The sequence below is a fragment of the Megalobrama amblycephala genome, linkage group LG21 (genome assembly GCF_018812025.1).
Source record: "Megalobrama amblycephala isolate DHTTF-2021 linkage group LG21, ASM1881202v1, whole genome shotgun sequence".
Lineage (NCBI taxonomy): Eukaryota > Metazoa > Chordata > Actinopteri > Cypriniformes > Xenocyprididae > Megalobrama > Megalobrama amblycephala.
Window position 1 is genome coordinate 27454027 of NC_063064.1, and position 21712 is coordinate 27475738.

The 21712-nt window shown below is 36.3% G+C and overlaps 1 protein-coding gene across 3 annotated transcripts; it reads left to right on the forward strand.

The window, feature by feature from the left end:
• The first annotated feature begins 5097 nt into the window (after positions 1-5097).
• Positions 5098-21624, forward strand: bicd2 (bicaudal D homolog 2 (Drosophila)). Of its 3 annotated transcripts, none has more exons than XM_048173535.1 (9): positions 5098-5337; positions 14353-14565; positions 15128-15280; positions 15534-15974; positions 16129-16458; positions 16557-17231; positions 17564-17715; positions 18344-18590; positions 20045-21624. In XM_048173535.1, exons 1-9 carry the CDS (start codon positions 5098-5100, stop codon positions 20045-20047), a joined length of 2454 nt encoding a protein of 817 aa, XP_048029492.1. In that variant the 3' UTR covers positions 20048-21624. The 3 variants fall into 3 exon arrangements, with proteins under 3 accessions (XP_048029492.1, XP_048029491.1, XP_048029490.1); XM_048173534.1 differs by having other exon boundaries at positions 19751-20096; XM_048173533.1 differs by lacking the exon at positions 20045-21624 and having other exon boundaries at positions 18344-19539.
• The last annotated feature ends 88 nt before the right edge of the window (positions 21625-21712 follow it).

Sequence of the window (21712 nt, forward strand, 5' to 3'; positions counted from 1 at the left end):
AAAAGGCATCTTTCACAACATTTATGTAGAATGTATAGGCCTATTATAGTCCATTTAATAGGTTTTCAGTAAAAAATAAACTATACTTTTATATGAAGTAAAGAAGAGACATCTTCCACATCATTTATGTAGAATGTATTATTCTATCTTATTATATTGAATTATTGTAAAGGTGATGCGGAAATGGCGAAACAGCGTTTTCGTTACTCAACAGGTGAGTAAGGTATTTTATTAAATTTTGCCAGAGTTCATTGTAATGCATGCAGTTTTGTTTTTAACCACTAGAGGGACAAAAGTTACATAGTGTACCTGTAAACAACATGAAACAGCAAAATGTAAAAGGTAACATAAATAATAAAACAATATTAATACATTGTTTTGGAGGCAGATATTGTAATTAGTACAAAATTAAATCACTTTTGCATTGATATAAATGTGGATGAATGCACAGATGGATACCTGCAACAGACATTGACAATGATCATATTTCTGCTATAAAAAGTACTACTACTACTACTACTACTACTACTAATAATAATAAAATTAAATCAGATTAAAAAAAAAATAATAATAATTTTTTCTTTCTTACCTTTAGTGAACACTAATTTAATTTCAGTGACGGTAACGCCATCTCTTCCTATTTAAAAACCAGGAACAGTAAACTCTTTGTAGGGTGAACACAATCTACTCATGCCACACATGATGAATCCCTGCAGTATAATTCATATAAGGTCCAATACATAATCAAGACAGAGTTCTCACCATAGAGCATTATATTTGCGTACTGCTCCTCTTAAGGCAAACACAACTAGGCCCCAGCCACAAGACAGTGTATAAACTGAAAAAAAAAAAAAAAAAAAATTAAAAACTTAGATTATTTCATTATATTATTGCATTATATACATTACTGTTCAAAAGTTTGGGGTCAGTAAGATTATTTGATTTTTTTGAAAGATGTTCTCTTATGCTCACCAATATATAAAGTTCAAAAGAACAGCATTTATTTGAAACAGAAATATCCAGTATACAAATATGTTCAATTTAATGCATCTCACTGACCCCAAACTTTGTATTACTATTTAATGTATTTGTGAAATAAACAGTAATTCCAAAATGCATAAGGGGCACCATCTAGAAGATGTGCTTTTGAAACTGTGAGCTGGAAGGAAGAGGTGCGGTGTGGTTTCAGGGCACTACAAAGAAACATTGTGATGTCTGTGTTATAAAGATGTGTGGTTAACATACCATGATAAGATCTGAGATGGAGGATGGTCACAAATAAAGCCATACAATAACCCCAGACGACATCTGAAGAAGATATTTTATTTAAAAAAAAAGCCTTTTTTTAATTTTTTTTATTTATCAAATGGCCTGATAGACGAATGGGCAACTTGTCTGAAGATAATAAAGTTACCTTTCCAGTGGTAAGGTCGACCCTTACATCTTCTGGTATGTGCTGGCAAACCTGTTAAAAGTTAGTTAAATGTAATTTTAATGGCCTTTAAATCAATGTTGTGCATTTATTTATTTACATTCGATACATTTGACATCTTCTACTTTGCACTCTGATTCATTTTATAAGTTTTAATAACACATCTTACCAAAGGATGCACCAACACATTCAAACGTTACTGTGAAGAACACACCAAGAACTGACGGCACCACAATGGCTAGAAAAGATGAACATTTTGATAAATTATCATGATTGACTCAAAGATACATGTTGATTTATCAAGTAAGGAGGCACTTAAAAAAAAAAAAACATTTAAAACACTTTTTTGTCATTAAAAACACTTCAAACAAACCTTTTGAAAGTGTGTTTTCCTCGTGTGTAAGACTTTGTAGATAAAAGAAATGTACATTTAAGACGGTAAATGTAACAATAATGATAAATATAGAGTTCTAAAATCGTTCTAAATATAAAAGAAGTGAGTTCACATCACAACTGTAACAATAGCTGCACAGAGTATCAATATCGTTCAGAAGATTCCAAAGTGATTTTTTTTCCAGCTGATAAACGATAAAAACATTGACAGCCAATCAGAATCCACCCAGCTTTAAAGAGCTCGAGCATTTAAAGCGACAGATGACAAAATTGCAGCGCGTGCATATATTAAAGAGAAAGTCATAGTTCTTGGTGTGAACGGGCCTCTAATTGTGAAGAAAAAAAAAGATTGTTATGATAGTTTTAGTACACCACACCCTTCAGTTCAAAGTTTGAAGAACTAGTGCACACACTAGCCTACCTATAAAACAGGTTGACACATTGTGCTGTTCATACTAGAACAAACAAAATATACTTCTTACAGTGAAATGGCCTGTACAGTAATAGTCCACAGCCCAGACCAAAGCAGACAGAGAAAAAATGGTGATATTTATCTGCGGGGAAAGTCAGTAACATTAATAAATAATTATAAAACTTTCAGTTCTGATTTAAAATAGTTCTGTTCTAAGCAAACTTACAGTGGTTGTAAACATCCATAACACCCTAAAGACAGAATTGAACAATCTTAACTGACTCCGTGCCATTGAATTACATCTTTCTTATACATTGAGAAAGAACAAAACAGGAGCTTACCATTGGAATGATAGTTCACCTTGAATTCGTTAAACTGTCATTCTGCTTTGACTCACTGTTTCAAGTGTAAATTTATCTTCAAGTGGCAGAGACTGTGACTTGGCATGAAAAGTATATTTTCACTTTCAGATTGATGGGTGGAACCAGTTTTGAGGTTTGAATTTCCTTTGATCATGCTTTCGGTTCTATCACATGCAATTTCAGTGGCAATATGAAAGAAAAGTTGAATACAGAGAACACAATGACAGACAATTACAGTACATTTCAGGGGTTGAGCAGGAGATTTCAAGCCCTGAGGACAGAAAAGTTTAAGAGGAATTAATATATATATATATATATTACTGGCAAAAACTGTTTTTTCATGCACCTGTAAATTTTGAGATTTTGACTTTTCATAAAGTGTTTTTCCAGACTGGTGGAAAGAAAACATCCAAAATACACTTTTAAGTGTGTATTTTATAGCACTTTATCTATTTGCGCCTATAAATTTAAATTTTAAATTTTAATTTACAGTACATATCTTTAAAGGCCGTTTTCTTAAAATGAGTTTTTTCTCCTGCTCTGAGTCACAAATCTCCACTTCAGCAGAACTTACATACACCAAACTTTACAGTTTTATCTATATTCTGAAGTTTTTTTTACAGAGGGATTTGTTGATATATAATTTGCCTGATTTTATATTTCATTCCTAAAGAAAATGGTGAAAATTATTATTATTATTTTTTTTTTTTTTTCTGGCTGTTGATAGTATTTTCTGATTTAAGAGATATCCAAAATTCCATCTGTAAAAACCTTTGAATTTAATATGTCGAAAAAATTAAATGGGAATTTTTAATCTGACATCATCCAATATTCAGATTTTTGTTCTAGAAATGTATGCAAATTAGCACATATTTAACTAGATAACGCCTCATTTGCATATTTAAACATAACATTTTAGAAAACTTGAAATACAAAAAATGTTTGCAATTTTTAATGTAATAAATCAGTTAGGGAAGTATGGTGATATCTACTAGTTAATTTTTTTGACCCTATTCAACTGGGGTGTCTCGCCTTAAAGGGTTAGTTCACCCAAAAATGAAAATAATGTAATTTATTACTCACCCTCATGCCGTTCTACACCCGTAAGACCTTCGTTAATCTTCAGAACACAAATTAAGATATTTTAGTTGAAATCCGATGGCTCCGTGAGGCCTCCATAGCTAGCAATGACATTTCCTCTCTCAAGATCCATTAATGTACTAAAAACATATTTAAATCGGTTCATGTGAGTACAGTGGTTCAATATTAATATTATAAAACGACGAGAATATTTTTGGTGCGCCAAAAAAACAAAATAACAACTTATTTAGTGATGGCCGATTTCAAAACACTGCTTCAGGAAGCATCGGAGTGTTATGATTCTTCTGTGTCGAATCATGATTAAGGTCAAGTGTCAAACCGCCAAACTGCTGAAATCACGTGACTTTGGCGCTCCGAACAGCAGATTCGATACACTGATTCATTTATGATCCAAAGCTTCCTGAAGCAGTGTTTTGAAATTTGCCATCACTATATAAGTCGTTATTTTGTTTTTTTGGTGCACCAAAAATATTCTCGTCGCTTTATAATATTAATATTGAACCACTGTACTCACATGAACTGATTTAAATATGTTTTTAGTACATTAATGGATCTTGAGAGAGGAAGTGTCATTGCTCCCTATGGAGGCCTCACTGAGCCATCGGATTTCAACAAAAATATCTTAATTTGCATTCCGAAGATGAACGAAGGTCTTACGGGTGTGGAACGGCATTAGGGTTAATAATAAATGACAAAATTTTCATTTTTGGGTGAACTAACCCTTTAAAGTGGTTAGAAAAAGAAAAAAAAAACATCACTTATTAATACAAAATAAACATTTTCCAGACAATTTTCTAATATTAGGTTTGATAGGCCTATATAATATAAAAGCCTATTGTTTACTTTTAGAAATGATGTGTTGTGTTCATATCATGCTTATTCAATATTATTGGAGGAACTTGCATCTGCAACACACAACCTAAAATATTCCCATCAGCAGATGGAAGCATTGAGCAACATTTTGGATTGAGTTTGGCATTCAGTCAGTGAACCATCTGCGCGTCCTGTGTTGCCTTCGTGTACAGAACATGAAGCATTGTGGGTGTTGTAGTCAAGCACCTGGCCTAATAACGCTCATAAATAGGTGAATGGAACTACATTACCCATAAAACAGGAGTGACCAAATCACTTCGTATTCCTTCTGGATGATCTCACAGCAGACTGAGTTCCCCTCCTAATCTCAGGAATGACATCAGAACAAGAGGAAATCATGGAGTTATACATTGAAACATGGGGAATAAGTTTATAAAATTGATTTTTATACTGTACTTGAAGAATAGTGCATCTAATAAACTGCATGTACCTCAGATTGGGGATCAACTTCATGGTTGAGAAGGAGGAATTAACGGGCTCGGTCCGTTATCGCCTGTATTAGACTGTGCCGGGTGAGGGCAAACATGTCCGGGGATGAGGACGGGTGTCCCGAGGCGCAGCTTGTCACGGAGGCCGGGCCCAACTGGCTCCGCGCGGAGATCGAGCGCCTGACGCGGGAACTGAGCGAGACGAGCCGGGAGAAGATCCAGGCGGCGGAGTACGGGCTCGTGGTGCTGGAGGAAAACCAGCAGCTGAAACAACGCTTTGAAGATCTGGAGAGCGAATATGAGACCGTCAGACAAGAGCTGGATCAGCTCAGAGAGGTGAAACCAACTCATACAATAACCGTTTATAATGTTGCTACTTGTTTGTTTCTGTTTTTAAGTAACGGTTTTTTGTTGCGCGCAGCGGCGTACAAAAGAAAAGTGTATCGGTCTGTGTGTCTCCACCCATTGTTATATTGTCCACTCATTTTATGTCCATTTATTGTTCTTAACCGTGTACTTTACAAAATATGAAAAGTGAATTTAACAATAGGGCCGTGTGCAGTAAAAAATGTCGATAAATCTGCCGATATTTTGCCATTTTGAGATGATCGGTATCGGTCGATTTACAGCTTTGTGAATTGATGATGCAAAAATTATTTAGCCTATTGAGTTGTGTGTAAATATTATGTAAAATAAGTGTTAATTTAGTTATTTATGGGCAGTTGTCTCAATTTTAATTTCATCATGCAGTTTTGATAGAAATTTAGTCTTGTATTAAATTTATTAAAAATGACAAAAATTTGGTAGTTCATTTAAACGTCTGCAAAATTAACGTTTTGAATTGATAAAGGATGATACAAATGACATCAGCCGTCAAATTACAAAGGTCAAATGTTAATTGCCAGCTATAAAGATATAAAATAGGCTTTCAGTTTAAACTGTAATGTGTGTTATCTGCTAATCTCCACTTTAAATTGTATTTGAATTATTATTGTGCATGCAGATTTCAAATGAATTTGTAGGTCTGTCTTTTGAAAATTAATTTGTCACAGTTCATAATTGTTAATTTTCTCAATGCATATAATGTGTATTCTGTTGTAGATTATCAGTGATTAGGTTGTTTATTACTGTGTCGGAAAGGAAAAGTATGTAGTTATAAATGATATATATATATCAGTTTTCCATATCTTTATTAGAGATAAAAAAATTATTTTTATATAGACAATATATATATATATATATATATATATATATATATATATATATATATATATATATATATATATATATTGCTGTATACAAAGGCTATAAGTTTAATAAAATTACATTTATTTTAGAATTTGAAGCAATCCTTGTTTGTTTTCAACTAAACAAAACGAAAATAAGACCACAGGATATCCTGTCTGTGGAAAAGCAGGAAATCACTAAATCCTTTCTTTAATTTTTACCTTAGCCTATATGTGACCCTGGACCACAAAACCAGTCATAAAAGTCCTTTATTTATTTATTTATTTATTTATTTATTAAATGAATTTAGATTTAAGTTGAATAAATAAGCTTTCCATTGATGTATGGTTTGTTCGGATAGGACAATATTTGGCTGAGATACAACTAGGCCTATTTGAAAATCTGGAATCTGAGGGGACAAAAAAAATCAAAATATTGAGAAAGTTGCCTTTAAAGTTGTCCTTAGCAACTCATATCCACTCACAAAAATAAATTTTTGATATATTTATGGTAGGAAATTTACAAAATATCTTCATGGAACATGATCTTTTCTTAATATCCTAATAATTTTTGGCATAAAAGAAAAATCGATAATTTTGACCCATACAGTGTATTGTTGGCTATTGCTACAAATATACCTGTGCGACTTATGACTGGTTTTGTGGTCCAGGTTTACATATGTTGTACATTCAACATTCTAGTTTAGTGTAAATAGATTAGTCTTGTGATGTTGGTCAGAGACCGATCATGAAACAATGACAAGAAACGAGATGTTGATGTGAGGCAAGAAGTTAGTTTTTTAAGTGACCAAGACGTTTCTTCTCGATATAACGTCCTAAAATATACCTAGACTGGGGTGTAGTTTGCATATGAATTGTTTTAGACCTGAATAGACTTAGGTTTCTTTATTTTCAAGTCAAATTTGAATGAGAAACTCTGCACAACTTCTCTCTCTCGCTCCTTTTCCCCTACAACTTCCTGTCAACAACACAAACATGCAGCAAAGCTCAGCCTCAGACATTAATCCTGATTGTTAGAATTAAAGTTTATTTAGAGTTGTCTTGTCTAGAGCGGTTCTGTATATACTTCCTTCTACTGTAATCTTTTCTGCACGGCTCTAAATAAAGGACGGTCTTCGTCATGTAGTAAGAAGATCTGGTAAGAAATCAGGCTAAAAAAAGCACCTTAGGCTTGACTCATATCCTCTGCCTAGACAGAGCTCACACTGGAGGTGTCGTTGAGGGGCTTCACCTGGAAGCTATTAAACTCTTGTTTAGAAATGCTTTCGTGTATCACTCTAAGCTACTAAAATACTTCTGTAGGTCAGGGCATGAAATCAGATTAGTAGGCAGATTATCTTGCATGAATCATTTTATTAACAAAAGCAATGCAAACTATATTAATAATAAAAATATTAATACAGTACAGATAGCTTAGATGTAGTCCAAAAAAAATTATAATTTTCAGTGCATAATATGGTTATAAATTTTATCCATGAACATTTTTCCTTTGTGTAACATTAAGGTTTTAGGTTAACATTTACATTTTCAGAAGTAGGTCTTGTTACTAGTTACTTTTTATTTTATACAAATATATATATATATATATATATATATATATATATATATATATATATATATATATATATATATATATATATATATATATACACACACACACATTAGGTCATACATATCACTTACATATAAGTATGCCCTGTTTAGTATGCCCCCCTTTATTTATTTATTTTAATGTATTTATTTTTGTATTTATTTATTTTTACCTTCTGATTAATTTTAAATGGTCCTGTGTTGTGGCAAAAAAAAAAAAAAAAAATATATATATATATATATATATATATATATATATATATATATATATATATATATATATATATATATATATATATATATATATATCATTTTTTCATATATATCATTTTTTTTTTTTTTTTTTTTTTTTTTTCTTTTCATTTTTGAGTGAACTATCCCTTTAAATGCTGGGTGATCTCAGACCAGTGGAGTGAAATACAAATGTTAAACCATGGCCTTGTTTACACATGGTATTAACATGTGTTTTGGTCGATTGAACCACAAGTAGATGACACTAAATACAGGCGTCTAAAACATTTTGAGCTTGTCCACTTTCGACCACTTCCAGAGGTAGTCGAGAACGCATTCAAAATTGTTTTCATAGTGTAAACGCTCATGTGGGCAAATGCATTCGAACAGCCACAAAAGACCGCCTACTCTCTGCCTAGTGACCTATGTGTAAACATTATGGGAAGCATGCTAGCAGATGGGATTTAAACTTTGTTGGCTGAAGACCCAAGTTTGGTTTGAAGATGAAAAACGTACCAAGCACAATGTTCTCTCCCCATTCCTGATTTTGAACACACACTCGGCGTGGTCTTGCATCTGTCAGAGCAGAAATGTCTGCTGTTGCATTCATATGTAAATTGCGTGAGCTTATTTTGTCTATTAGATAAAAAGATCTGAAAAGGCCCATACATTTACCCACCCATAGACCCTCCCCTCGAATAAATCAGGACAGAAGTGGTCAAAAATGGACAAAAGAGACTAGGTTAAATAGTAGGTCTAAACTTGTCTACTTGAGTTATGATCAACCAAAATGCATCTCAATACCAGGTGTACACAGGGCAGATGCAAGAGTGAACATGGCCTTTAATGTGTTAACGGCAACGTTCACACTGTCAGCTTTGGGGATTAACAACCAGACTTAGTTACAGGTGTGAGTCTCGAAATGTTCTGTTCACACAGCAACTTACAGTAGCATCTCAAATACTGTCTGTATGAAGTGGAGTCAAGCCTGTATTCACTTATCAGTAACCACTGCAACAATGACCAAAGTAATAACAAAAATGGCGATATTCATAAAACTGAAAAGTCTTAACACTTTTGACATGACGAGTTCAGTCGAGCTGTGAGTTCATCTGTCAAATCTTCACTAATCTACAGCAGCTTTTATATCTGGGTGGAGAATTTCAGTTGTGTGTAGAACACAGAACTGACAGGAGCAGCTTCGATTGGTGGAAAACAGTGACTGGATCTTTAACCTTCAGATGACACATGGCTCATATCTCCACCGCTGTAAGTTACCGAAACCCACATGAAAGCCTGCAGCACACGGTAGACATGTGTTTGTGCAGTGCAGACCGACTCTTTTGCACTAGACAACTAGTTGTTCAGTCCGATTCTGTTTTGTTCGCAGGTTTTCTAAGAATGCAGTTGTGAGTCTTGAAAATTTAGGGGTGTGAGTTTGGTTCTGGAATGCTGATTTCACTCCTGTAAATAACTGAACTGTGTGTGAATGTAACCGTTTTACTGTAAAATACAGGACTGACAACTGTATTCTGCTGCTGTGTGAACATGGCCAAAGATAGGTGTAGCGATCAAGGCTCAGACACGATGGATCAGACGGAGGGTGAGGTGAAAAGAGGAGACAAGTTAATCCCATTCAAGTATATCAGATCTGCTCTCTCACCTGTTTAAACTCCAACACACACACACACATACATTAACTCATTCTCAAAACAGTCTTTAAGCACAGGAAGACGTAGTCTTGCCAAGATTAGCATCCTTATGCAAGATGACAATATGAGATCTGTTTCTAGGTTAAGTCAGTATGACTAAACACACAGCTAGGAGGGATGCAGAGAGATTTTCTTGGCCAATAGAAATATTTTAGCCTGGTTTTTCTTTAAGTAATGGCTCCAGTCTAGTGTATATATTCACTACAATTCAAATGTTTTTAAAGGAAGTCTCTTATACTTAACAAAACTATGTTTATTTGATCAAAAATATAGTAAAAAAGGTAATATTGTGAAAGTGAATGTCATTTAGATTAATATGTTAATATGTGCTGCATGCTTTCAAGAACAAAATAAACACAACAAAAATGACAGCTGTGAGTACACAGTGGTTAAGAAAGCATCTGATCATAGTCTGATCATCAATTTGGCACTCCAGTAAAGTCGTGTCACGTTTTACTCGCCGGCGTCCGACCTCGATGGACTGAACAGAAGAAATGAACCGGAGAAGATTTTCACGTCAAAGAAGGTGGAGCCTCAGAGCACACCTACCTGTTACTGAAAAAGATGCTACAAATGGCCAATACCTATAACATCACCAATATATTGTTCATCTCTATTTCTGAAAGTAAAAAGAAAGTGCAATGTTGAATTCATTGGGCTTGTTCGTTGTGCTGAAGGAGGTCTAAGCCCACCACAGTCCTATGCCAAATAAACAGTGGCAATAGTATTTACACAACTGCTCAGATTTCTGTTCAGTTTGAATTTGTGTCCTAACCAGGATGAAATACTTTGTCAGCTGTGCAGTCTATCTGAAAGGGTTTAAAGTGTGAAAGAAGGGTAACATTTTAGTTTCCTTCAACAAGGGGGATCAGAATAGAGTCTCCATCAGTGTGGTCCACAGCTGTGCAGGGGTGGGACTCCCTCGCTATAGAGTTGATACAGCCTATCTACAGGCTGCTGTGGTTTATAGGGTTTGTGACTATTTAAAGAAGCACAAGAGTAAATATTTGAGGTTTCTTAAGCCTAGCGATGGAAAAACAGCAGTTTTCCAAATGGAATGTTCTTTTTGATCAAGATTTGCAGTTTTATCTGATTTTACATATATGATATGGAGTTCTAGTGTAAATGCACATTTCTACCTAATAATAAAGTCTATTTTGACAACAGTTCTAGCTTGTAAATCTTCATAGTCTTTTAGATGAACAAAAATTCTAATTACAAAGTCTACATTTCTGCTAAGTAAGTATTTTCTGTACAGCTGATTGTAGACTGATGCTGCAGTGTTTTCTGCGTCAATCTATTACTGTATTTTATGGAAAATGAGTCACATCTGACTGTTGCATCAGGTCAAAATAACATTGTTTTGCAATTTTGAAAAAAAAAAAGCATGACTTACATTCCCACTTATATTCTATTTTAGATAAACATCCCTAAATGGCACATAAAAACCAAACTTTTGTGTCAGATTTGGCTAATGGCTATGTGAAGCTGGTTCCTTTCGCTACCCCTTAACTTCCTGTTTTCTGTAACTTGTGAGAAACATTTGAAAAATGAAGACTTGCTCATGCAAACTTTTAGGAAGTAGGAGATATTTTTAATCTCCCCAGGCATGAACTGCTTGCTTATTTGTCATGTTTAATGCATTTGCCATTTAAAACAAGAAATGTAAACCTTATATAAACCAAATCATTGTCAATGATTCATGTGATATCAATGGTGGTATGACTTAAATCTGAGTCACTCATCAATAGAGACGAGTCAGATCAAAGGCAGCAGAAATACTCAGTAAAACCAAGCTTCTGTCAAACTATAGGGAAAAATAAGGCTTTTGGGGACAAAAATGTGTTCTCTCACACAGAGCAAAGCTTGTCTGGATTCTGAATCAGCTGTCGTTGGCAAGCGGTTTTGTTGTTGTTAGAGAAGATCAGTCATGACGTCAATTTGTTGTCCAACACAGAAGGATAATTCACCATGGATTCCCAATGGAATTTCAAATGGGCTTTCATATTACCGGTTTTGATTTATGAATAAGATCTGTAGTCTACTTCTAGTTTTGTTGTACAATATAAATTGTTACTGATCACTCCAACATTTGATTACTTGCCTGACCACTTTATCTCTTTATTCTCTTTAAGTACAGATCTTACTTCTGAAAACTGCTCTTCTAAGAACCCATTAGAAATGGAAAACAATGATGAAAAGTAGGAGCTCAAATGCTAATTCTCTTCTAGGTTGTAGGACTACAAACTGAACAGCTGTGTTGAGGATTTGTTCAATGTAAAGGTCTGCGCAGGTGAGAAGTCTTGCCGCCTAACATCAAAGCTTAATCTTGCTGCTGAAGTCTCAATGGCAGCCTTATTTTACTACAGCAGTGGCATTGATAAATTTAACAAGGGCTTTTCTTGGTACTAGTTATATTGAGTACGCTCTAAATGCAACTATGGTTGGGTTTAAGCAGAGCAATACTGAGAATTAAGTTGATTCTTAGATATACTAGGAATTAGTTTATGCTACACAGAAATCTTTTCGTCTTTGTTTATAAAATGATAATATCACAAAAATAGATCTTTGCAGATCAGTAGTTTAGGAATAGAGAGAAACACACAGTGGAGGTCTGTATGTTAGCATGGCCTTTATCCGCTGAATCTCTGTGCTGGAATCTGAATAAACGTCTAAAGAAATGTCTTGGCAACCCAGAGTGACAGGTGGACAGTTGCCAGATCTTAACAGCAGCTGCTGTGGCAGGAGGAGGACTTAGTGCTGACACCATTTCCACCTCTCTTTCGGTCTCGCATGCATTCTGATATTATTACGATGGGCCAGTGTCACTAATGGATTTTCTTCAAGTTTCTTCAATTTACAGGCACTTTTATTTCCCATGGGTTGATTTGAATTGAAACTGCTGTCTACTTTTTTCTGTACCTTCATATATTTTTACTGCTTTATTTTACTCAAATGCCCTTTGTTTAAATGTTATTGTTTTACTCTTGTCCCAGACTCAGATTATCAATTATAAGCCAATATATATTACATAAAAAATTTTTTTAAATATTACATTTAAAACTATTATGATCGTTGTAGGGCTGTCAAGCGATTAATCACGATTAATCGCATACAAAATAAAAGTTTGAGTTTGTATAATATTTGTGTGAGTAATGTGTATAAATAATATGTATATATAAATACACACAAATTAATGTATATATTTAAGAGAAATATGTTATTTATGTACAAAAAATGTATTTATATATAATATAAATTATATAAAAATATAAATAAATGCATACATTGTAAATATTTCTCAAATATATACATGGATGTGTTAGTATTTATATATACATAATAATTGCACACAGTACACCCACATATATTAGGCAAACACAAACTTTTATTTTGTATGCGATTAATTGTGATTAATCGTTTGACAGCCCTAGATCGTTGTTGAAAATAATCTTTTTTATTTTTAATTAATTTATTTATTTTAGAAATTACAATTAACCCACAGTTGTGGCTTCATTTTCAACACAACAAACAATTTTGCTCCTAATAATGTATGGTATTAAACAATGTAAAATGAGGAAAATACTACTTTGTCAAATTCAATAGTGTGTATTTATGATGCATAAAATGCTAGCTATGAAACTAGACTTTGCGAGACAAAATTGTCTGCCATTTTATTCCATTAATTTTAAAAATGTAATTTCCTCAACAATCATTTCCATTTCACAATGCCATTAATGCATAATTTGAGGTGTGTTGGAAATGGCACTGTGGTGACAATGTTCATGACTTTCATAAATTGACAGAATTCTGCTGAAATGCATGTTGTCACATTGGTAGGGGATAAATTAAACCATTGAGAGTGTGAAAAGTTTAAGAGGGTTTATTTTCTAAAAGTCTAATGGAGCTGTTAACATTTATGGCTTGTGCTGCCATGGTTTTGTGTGTGCGAGGCAACTCCGGCTGTAGCATGCCAATGACATCATTCAGACTGGCACACAGATTTAGGAGGGAGAAAAAAAGATGGAGTGTTTGATAAAAAGAGCTTTTGAACAGAATTCAACTAGTTTTGTCTCTAGCCAGTTACATCATCAATTTCAGGAAATGAGTTTTACAAAATGATTAACATACAACAAACTTTAACTGTCTGTGGGAATCCTGAGATTTGGGGCAAATCTGCAAAACGGATTTAAAAATGGTAAAATGTGTTAAGCAGAGCTGAGAGAATCATTGTGGATGTGTGTTAAAGAATTTTGGCTGATAAATAGTGAAGATGGCTGTCAACCGATATAAACTACACATAGACGTTGCATGAGATAAGACATGTTGTTAGCATAGATAAATCTTAATGATTTCCATCAACAGTCAAAAACGTACATTCCTTGGGTCTTGATTACATTTAGCCATTTAACTTCTGCCCCATATATCCCATGGTGTTTCTTTAGTACAGTTAAGATTAATATGAACCAAGCCTCCACCCTACAAAACAATAAGTTTGTTTGTAGCATAGCACTAGACCTTGATAGATTTATAATTTTAACTCCACTCTCTCCCTGATCATGTTCACACAGGCATATGGCCAGGTTCACTCCACCCATAAAAAGGTGGCTGCAGACGGGGAAAGCAGGGAGGAGTCCCTCATCCTGGAGTCGGCATCTAAAGAGGCGTACTATGAGCAGAGAGTGCAGGATCTGCAGACTGACCTACGACAAACAAAAAACACTCTCACCAGCACACAGGCGGAGAACGAACGTCTGGCCACCCTCGCCCTCGAGCTGAGAGAGGTTTGTGCAGTAGAGGGTTTTGTTAAGTGTTTGCATCTTAAATATTATGTTATTAGCATAATAATATACTCAACAGCAAAGGTTGCAAGGTTAAATAGACTAATATTAAGCTATGTCTAATTTGTGGGCAGTTATGGCCTAATGGTTAGAGAGTTAAACTTGTAACCTGAAGGTTGAGGGTTCAAGTCTCAGTAGTGGCAGGAAATGTAGGTGGGGGGAGTAAATGAACAGCGCCTCCTCCACTCTCATTACCCACAACTGAGTTGCCCTTGAGGCACCTAACCCCCCAATCGCTCCCTGGGTGCCGCACAAAAAATGGCTGCCCACTGCTCTGGGTGTGTGTTCACTGTGTGTTCAATACTCACTGCTGTTGTGTGTGCACTTGGATGGCTGAAATGCAGAGCACAAATTCTGAGACTTGGCCACACGTCACTTTCACTTTTACTAATATCTATGTGTTCATACAAAACCCAACAAACCCAATGACTTATTCCCCCAGTTATGCTCTATGTGTGCATATAGATTCACTGATTTTTCCATAAATGTTTGTTCCATTCTTAAGAATAATGAGATTGTGGAGCTGCAGCGCAGTCGTCTGCGTGATGACATTCGAGAGTACAAGATCCGAGAGTCTCGTCTGCTGCAAGACTACACTGAACTGGAGGAAGAGAACATCAGCCTGCAGAAACAAGTCTCCACCCTTAAACAGGGTCAGGTTAGTAGAAGTGACCATTGATCACATTCGGGTGTGGTGTGGAAGAGTAGCCAAAGCTCTCGATTAATAATCAAAAGGTTGATGGATCCAGTCCCACAAGGAGCAAAACATACACCATCACTGTGGAGGCACTTTGGATGAAAGTGTCTGCTCAATGATGACTACTACTTCCACATAGTTGCATGTGCACAAGTCTTTGCTGTTTTTGGCTTGTTTATCTTACAATCTTGTATATCTCTGACCTCTTCCAAAGGTGGAGTTTGAGGGACTCAAGCATGAGAATCGGCGTTTGGAAGAGGAAGTACAGTACCTAAACAGCCAACTAGAGGACGCTGTTCGGTTACGCGAAATAGCGGAGCGTCAGCTAACGGAGGCTCTAGAAACCGTAAAGACCGAGCGGGAGCAGAAAGCAGCACTTCGAAAAGAATTGACACATCACATGACCCTGGGAGACTCCCTCCTTGCTAGCTCATTAGATGGGCTTAAACTAAGTGCAGACGAACCTAATAACGACGATGCCATACTGACATTTGAAAATGGATTTGCTAAAGTCAGTGAAGGTAATGATGAAGATAACAGATTGTCTTCACCCAAGAGAGGCGAAAACTTCCGTCCCGCACCAAGTCTGGTGGATGACTTGTTGACCGAGCTGAACATCTCTGAGATCCAGAAACTCAAGCAACAGCTCTTACAGGTATAGCAATCATTGTGTATACTGTTGCTAATGCAGTCCTTTGCACTTGATTGGCTTTTGACTGTTTGGTCAACTTAATTGAAATACTTTACTCGCCTTGTTTGTTTCAAACTGCTAAAAATGTAGCATTCTTTCCCTCTATTTCACCTTGCAGGTGGAGCGAGAGAAGGTAGCTCTTCTCACCACTTTACAGGACTCTCAGAAGCAGTTAGAGCATGCTCGTGGAGCATTGGCCGAACAGCAGGAAGCTATGACGAGACTTAGCGATGATTTGGGCGCAATGAGAAGACTGCAGGCAGGCAAGGAGCGGCAGTCGGCACTGGACAGTGAGCGAGAGCGGGACAGTCGAGAGGACAATGATGTGGACTATTATGAGCTGGATATCAATGGGCCAGAGATACTTCGCTGCAAGTATGAGGTAGCCATAGCAGAGGCAGGTGAACTGAGGGGGGAGCTTAAGGGACTAAAGTCGGAGCATGATGAGGTGAGTGGGACTGAGAAGTTGAGTTTTGTTCAATATTATTTGTGTTTCGTTAATGGGTTGATGGAACATTGTGTGGCAACATTTTTGTATGATTGTAGATGAAGGCTGAGCATGAGGAGGTACGGGCACGACTGGAGGGACAGGTGCGTGACCTCAGTGTTCAAGTGTCTCAGTTGGAGAGCAGCAGCCGTGCAGACCGCGATCAAGTTGCTCGGTTGGAAAAGGAGCTAAAGGAAGTGAGTGCAGTTGCAGGCGAGACAGAGGGCAGTCTCAGTGTTGCCCAGGATGAACTTGTTGCCTTTAGTGAAGAGCTTGCAAACCTCTACCACCATGTCTGCATGTGCAACAATGAAACCCCGAATCGTGTCATGCTTGATTTCTACAAAGAGGGTAAAGGAAGCAAGACTGAAGGTAAAGATCGGCAGTCTACATTGACGCAAACCAGCGACAGCACAGCCCAGGCACCCAGGTCCAACTCCACTACTGTTGACAGCTCAACTTCTGGGATGGCAGTCAGGGAAGAGCCACGTCCTGAACCAATGGACATCTACAACCTGGTAGCAATAATTCGGGATCAGATCCGCCACTTGCAGAAAGCAGTGGACCGTACCACAGAATTATCCAGGCAAAGAGTTGCTTCTCTAGAGTTGGCCGCAGTGGCAGATAAAGACCAAGCTGCTTGCATGGAGGAGATTTTGAAGCTCAAGTCCCTGCTGAGCACTAAGCGAGAACAGATTGCCACGCTGAGGACTGTGCTCAAGGCCAACAAACAGGTTAGAATAAAAAAGATTAGCTTGGCATGAATGTATATGACGCCAGAATATTGAGCTTGTTGTTGATCATTCAAATGGATTGACTTAGATCTTCTGGTTGCACTTTATTTTACAATACGTGCACGTGTACTTACAGTGTACTTTCCTAAGAAAGTACTAGGTAATGTAAGGTAATTACATGGGTTAAGGTTAGGTTCAGGGTTAGTACCTACATAGTTATTGCCCAGTTATTGTAACACATGGGGAACGGGACTGTAAAATAAAGTGCTACCAATCTTCTTAGTACATTAAGGGCTTTTTCTGAACTGTGGTGTGGTTCTGTCCTTCTTTAGACAGCTGAGGTTGCCCTGGCAAACTTGAAGAGCAAATACGAGAATGAAAAGGCCATGGTCACCGAAACCATGATGAAGTTAAGAAACGAGCTGAAGGCTCTTAAAGAAGATGCTGCCACTTTCTCCTCTCTCAGGGCAATGTTCGCCACCAGGTAGTACAAGAACACAACTGAAAGTTGTTACTCTTCCAGCTTTTTTTTTGTCTGGCTCAACTTAAAGGGTAAGTTCACCCAAAAGTGGAAATTATCCCATAATTTATTCACCCTAAAGCCATCCTAGGTGTATATGACTTTCTTCTTTCAGCCAAACACAGTCGGAGTTATAATTAAACAATATCCTGGCTCTTGCAAGATTTATAATGGGAGTGAATGGTACCATTTTTGAAGCCCAACAAAGTGTATCCATCCATCATAAAAATAATCCATTCCATATTTATACATTTATAAACTATAATCACTGGCTTTTGGTAATGGTCATACGCGAGTCTAGTTCCGGCGGAAGCGTAAACTCTGACCCGACGCGTGACGTATTGGCGAATGCGGAAGAATTTTTCTTGCAAAAGCGGATTGCTTCGCTTCAGAAGGCCTTTATTAACCCCCTGGAGTTTATGATGGATGTATGGGATACTTTTCATTTTTGGCTGAACTGTCCTTTTAACCGAGTAACTCCACCATTATCCCTGCTACTGTCCAGAAAACAGTAGGGTTACTTAATTCAGGAACTAAATCTGGTTTACTACATCTCTCTTGCTCTATCCCTCTTTCACTTTTTCTTCTTTAGGTGTGATGAGTATGTAACACAATTGGACGACATGCAGAGGCAGCTGGCTGCAGCAGAAGATGAGAAGAAGACTCTGAACTCCCTCCTGCGTATGGCCATCCAGCAGAAACTGGCCCTCACTCAGCGACTGGAGGATCTGGAGTTTGACCACGAGCAATCCCGAAGAGGATCCGGTGCTGGGCCAGGTGGCCGTGGGAAGGCTCCATCTGGGCGTGGCAGAGGACCCTTGTCTTTTTCCAGCCCCCATGTAAGTCCTAGACTTCCCTGTAAGAACAGGCCGCAACCACACGGCCTCGTTGGAAGTCCTGCGGTTTTCTGCAGCGAGAAGTATAAAATTCTGTGTGACGCTGGATCCGATTAACACCTGTGTGTAACTGTCACTCATCAGCATCCTCATACTAACTAACATTCCTTTTACTGTATGTGTGGTTGGGACAAAACACTAGCATGATTGTGCTAACAGTTCTGATGGCTTCATTAATACTTGTCTAAAGTTGGGGCTCAGTCCTTCTCCTGTAGATCTACCTGGAGAGAATAGATGTGTTGCTGCTAATGCCATTCTACCTATTAGGGTTATCACGATCACTACAAGGCTTGCCAGTTCACTAAAAAAAATATTGTTCTTGGAGTTTTCCAAAGATTTAATAGGTGAACTTCAATATTTTTTGCAACCTTAGTATTGACGTGTGCCGGTATTTTTAACATCCATGCTACCTACTATTTTTTTAATATAGAAAGCAGTCTGTAGTGTATGCAAATGTCTGGTATGCATTGACCTACTAAATATATGACCAGAGCAAACTGTAATGTACAATGCAATGCATTAGTTCCATTTCCAGTGTACTTAAGCAGATACTGTATATTGTGTTGGAACTAAACATGAATATTTAATACAATGTCTAGCCATGTTAAAATACATCTACATCCGTATCTAAATTTGTCTTTTCTGTCTGAACATTTGACCCCAATGTTTCTGCTTGAACACAGCCAGCATTGAGAATACTACTGAATGTCATTGAGTTAAACCCAGTTTCACAAAGCTAGTCTGTTAATCTCTGTGTCAGTGGGAATAAATCTGTGTAATCCCAACAGAGACGCACCTTACTGAGCCTTCTGGGAGCTTTGCAATCCAGGTTGCAACCCTAAAGGACATAATTGATGCAGATATTTTTGCTAATAATTTTACAAAAATGAAAGGTCTTTTGTTAAAGATGATGTCTAGATTTGTGTAAAGATTTCTTAAAGATGATGTTAGCATAAAAAGGCATTAACTTTCTCCAAGATGAATTCGAGAACTTGGTTTCAACTGTGATTTTGTTGTCATGTTGTTTCATGTCTTTGTTGATTTACTACTTCATCTAGCCATTCAGCCAGCATAACATACATTGTCCATGTTGTCTTTCACAGTGTTGACTCTGTCTGAACCACTGTAGCATGCATGATCTGCTCTCAGTCTCAACACTTTGTATTAGTTTGCATGTTGTCTGTTGCATGTGAGTCTGCTGTCCATTGCATCAGGAAAAGTGAGTCTTCTGTTTTGCTGTGTACTAATGGGTCTAACTGGTCTCGTTGTTGACGGTAACATTCACTTTGTCTACGTCCATGTGAACTTGACTTATTAGGATATATTATCTTTTTAAGTTACATTGATCATTTATAATGTGATAATTCTGATGATTGTTTTGTTTCTCAATTTTGCAGTAATTTTATTAGCTCTGGAGTTTAGCCGCAAATGGCTTCCTTCACTCTACACTATACGTCCAGAATACACATGCCTGGTTCAAAACAAGAAATTTGTCCATGGATGTGGCTGCAAGAAAACACAGGCTCACATGTAAAGCCAACCGGTCTATGTAATCATTATTCTAACTGTTACTGTGGTATTTTTTCTTCTTTTTTTTTCTCTGCTTTGTTTTTTAATGTAACTGTGCACTTTTAGTGCATTAGTTAATATTATGTAAGAGATGCACATTTCAGTATACTTAGCACATTTTTTTTTTTTTTCTTGCAAATTTTATGTATTTAACTGAAAAAATAATATAAAAACTATTTGTTTGTTTTATAGTATTTTAAGTGCTTAACTGCCAGGTTCTAAGCATATTCCAGGGAGGAAAATGATGTTAAATAGGCCCATATATGTTTCTTGTTCTGTTCTATTCTAACTGAACATTATCTTTCTAGTCATGTAGTGTAACTCCACTAAAAGAACAACTTGACTTTGACTTGCTCCTGAAAAGATTGGAGTCAATTTTCATAGTGGGTCACGGAAATGTTAAATTCAAGACATTGTATAAAAAACAAATTCAATTCCAAATTGGAATACTTTCTACATTTTTTTGCCAAATACTGCATTAAGGTCAGCATTTTGTATTTTACAATGCAATACATCGTTGTTTTTAGACATTATCTGTTTTGTATAACCCTCTCCTAAGACCTCCTGTGCCTTTTATTGGTTTTTGTTTTCATGAACAATTCTAAGAGCCATAGTCTTCAGTTTTTCTGTCAGTCTCGCTGGACAGTAATTAAACACTCTTTTTGAAAGTCAACTCAGATTGCTTGTTTAGGAGATTTTAAATGTTAGTAAGGACTAGGTGTGTTAAAATCATACATTCCTTTGAGGAAGAAATGATTTCTGATGGCGGTCATGTTGTCTGTTGGCTTTGTTAGTCATTATTTTCCTATGTGTAACCTTGATAATATTTTGTTTGTATTTCAGCAAGCAGAAAACTTTGCCTCAGAACGAACATTTGTGCCATTTCAAATTTAAGACATTGCAAGTTTTAAATTACCTTTTTCCTTTCCTTTTTTTGCTTTTGACCACAAATTAAGTGCAATTTTGTGCTGTTTCTGGAGTGTATGCAATAGTTTTCTATTTGCTGAAAACCGCTTCATCAGCCATGTCATAGCTTTGTGTGACATTTTGAGTTTATTTTTACACATTTGTATGGAATGACCTTGTGTGTTTGTTCATATTTATTCATAACCTTGGGTATCATTCAGTATTAATGACTAGGATTATATGCATTATAACTGGCACATGCGCTGCCTCTCTTTGCATTTCTACTTGAAATCTTACAGGTACAGTGTACTGCATATACTGCATCACCTGTGTGTGTTTTTTTTTTTTTTTTTTTTTACAGTACTGATGTTAAAGTTGTGCTTCTTTTCTAAACACTTGAGCTTCCCTGTAGTTTATCAAGAGGAACACATTATAGGCCCATGTCTGTCTTAACATTTCTCATTTGACAACGAGCAAAAAAATAAAAAACTAATGTAAAATATGCAATGTGTGTAACTTAATGTCTGTATAGATATAGTGTGTATGCTAATACATGTATATGTATGTATATAATTTATTTATAGGTTATA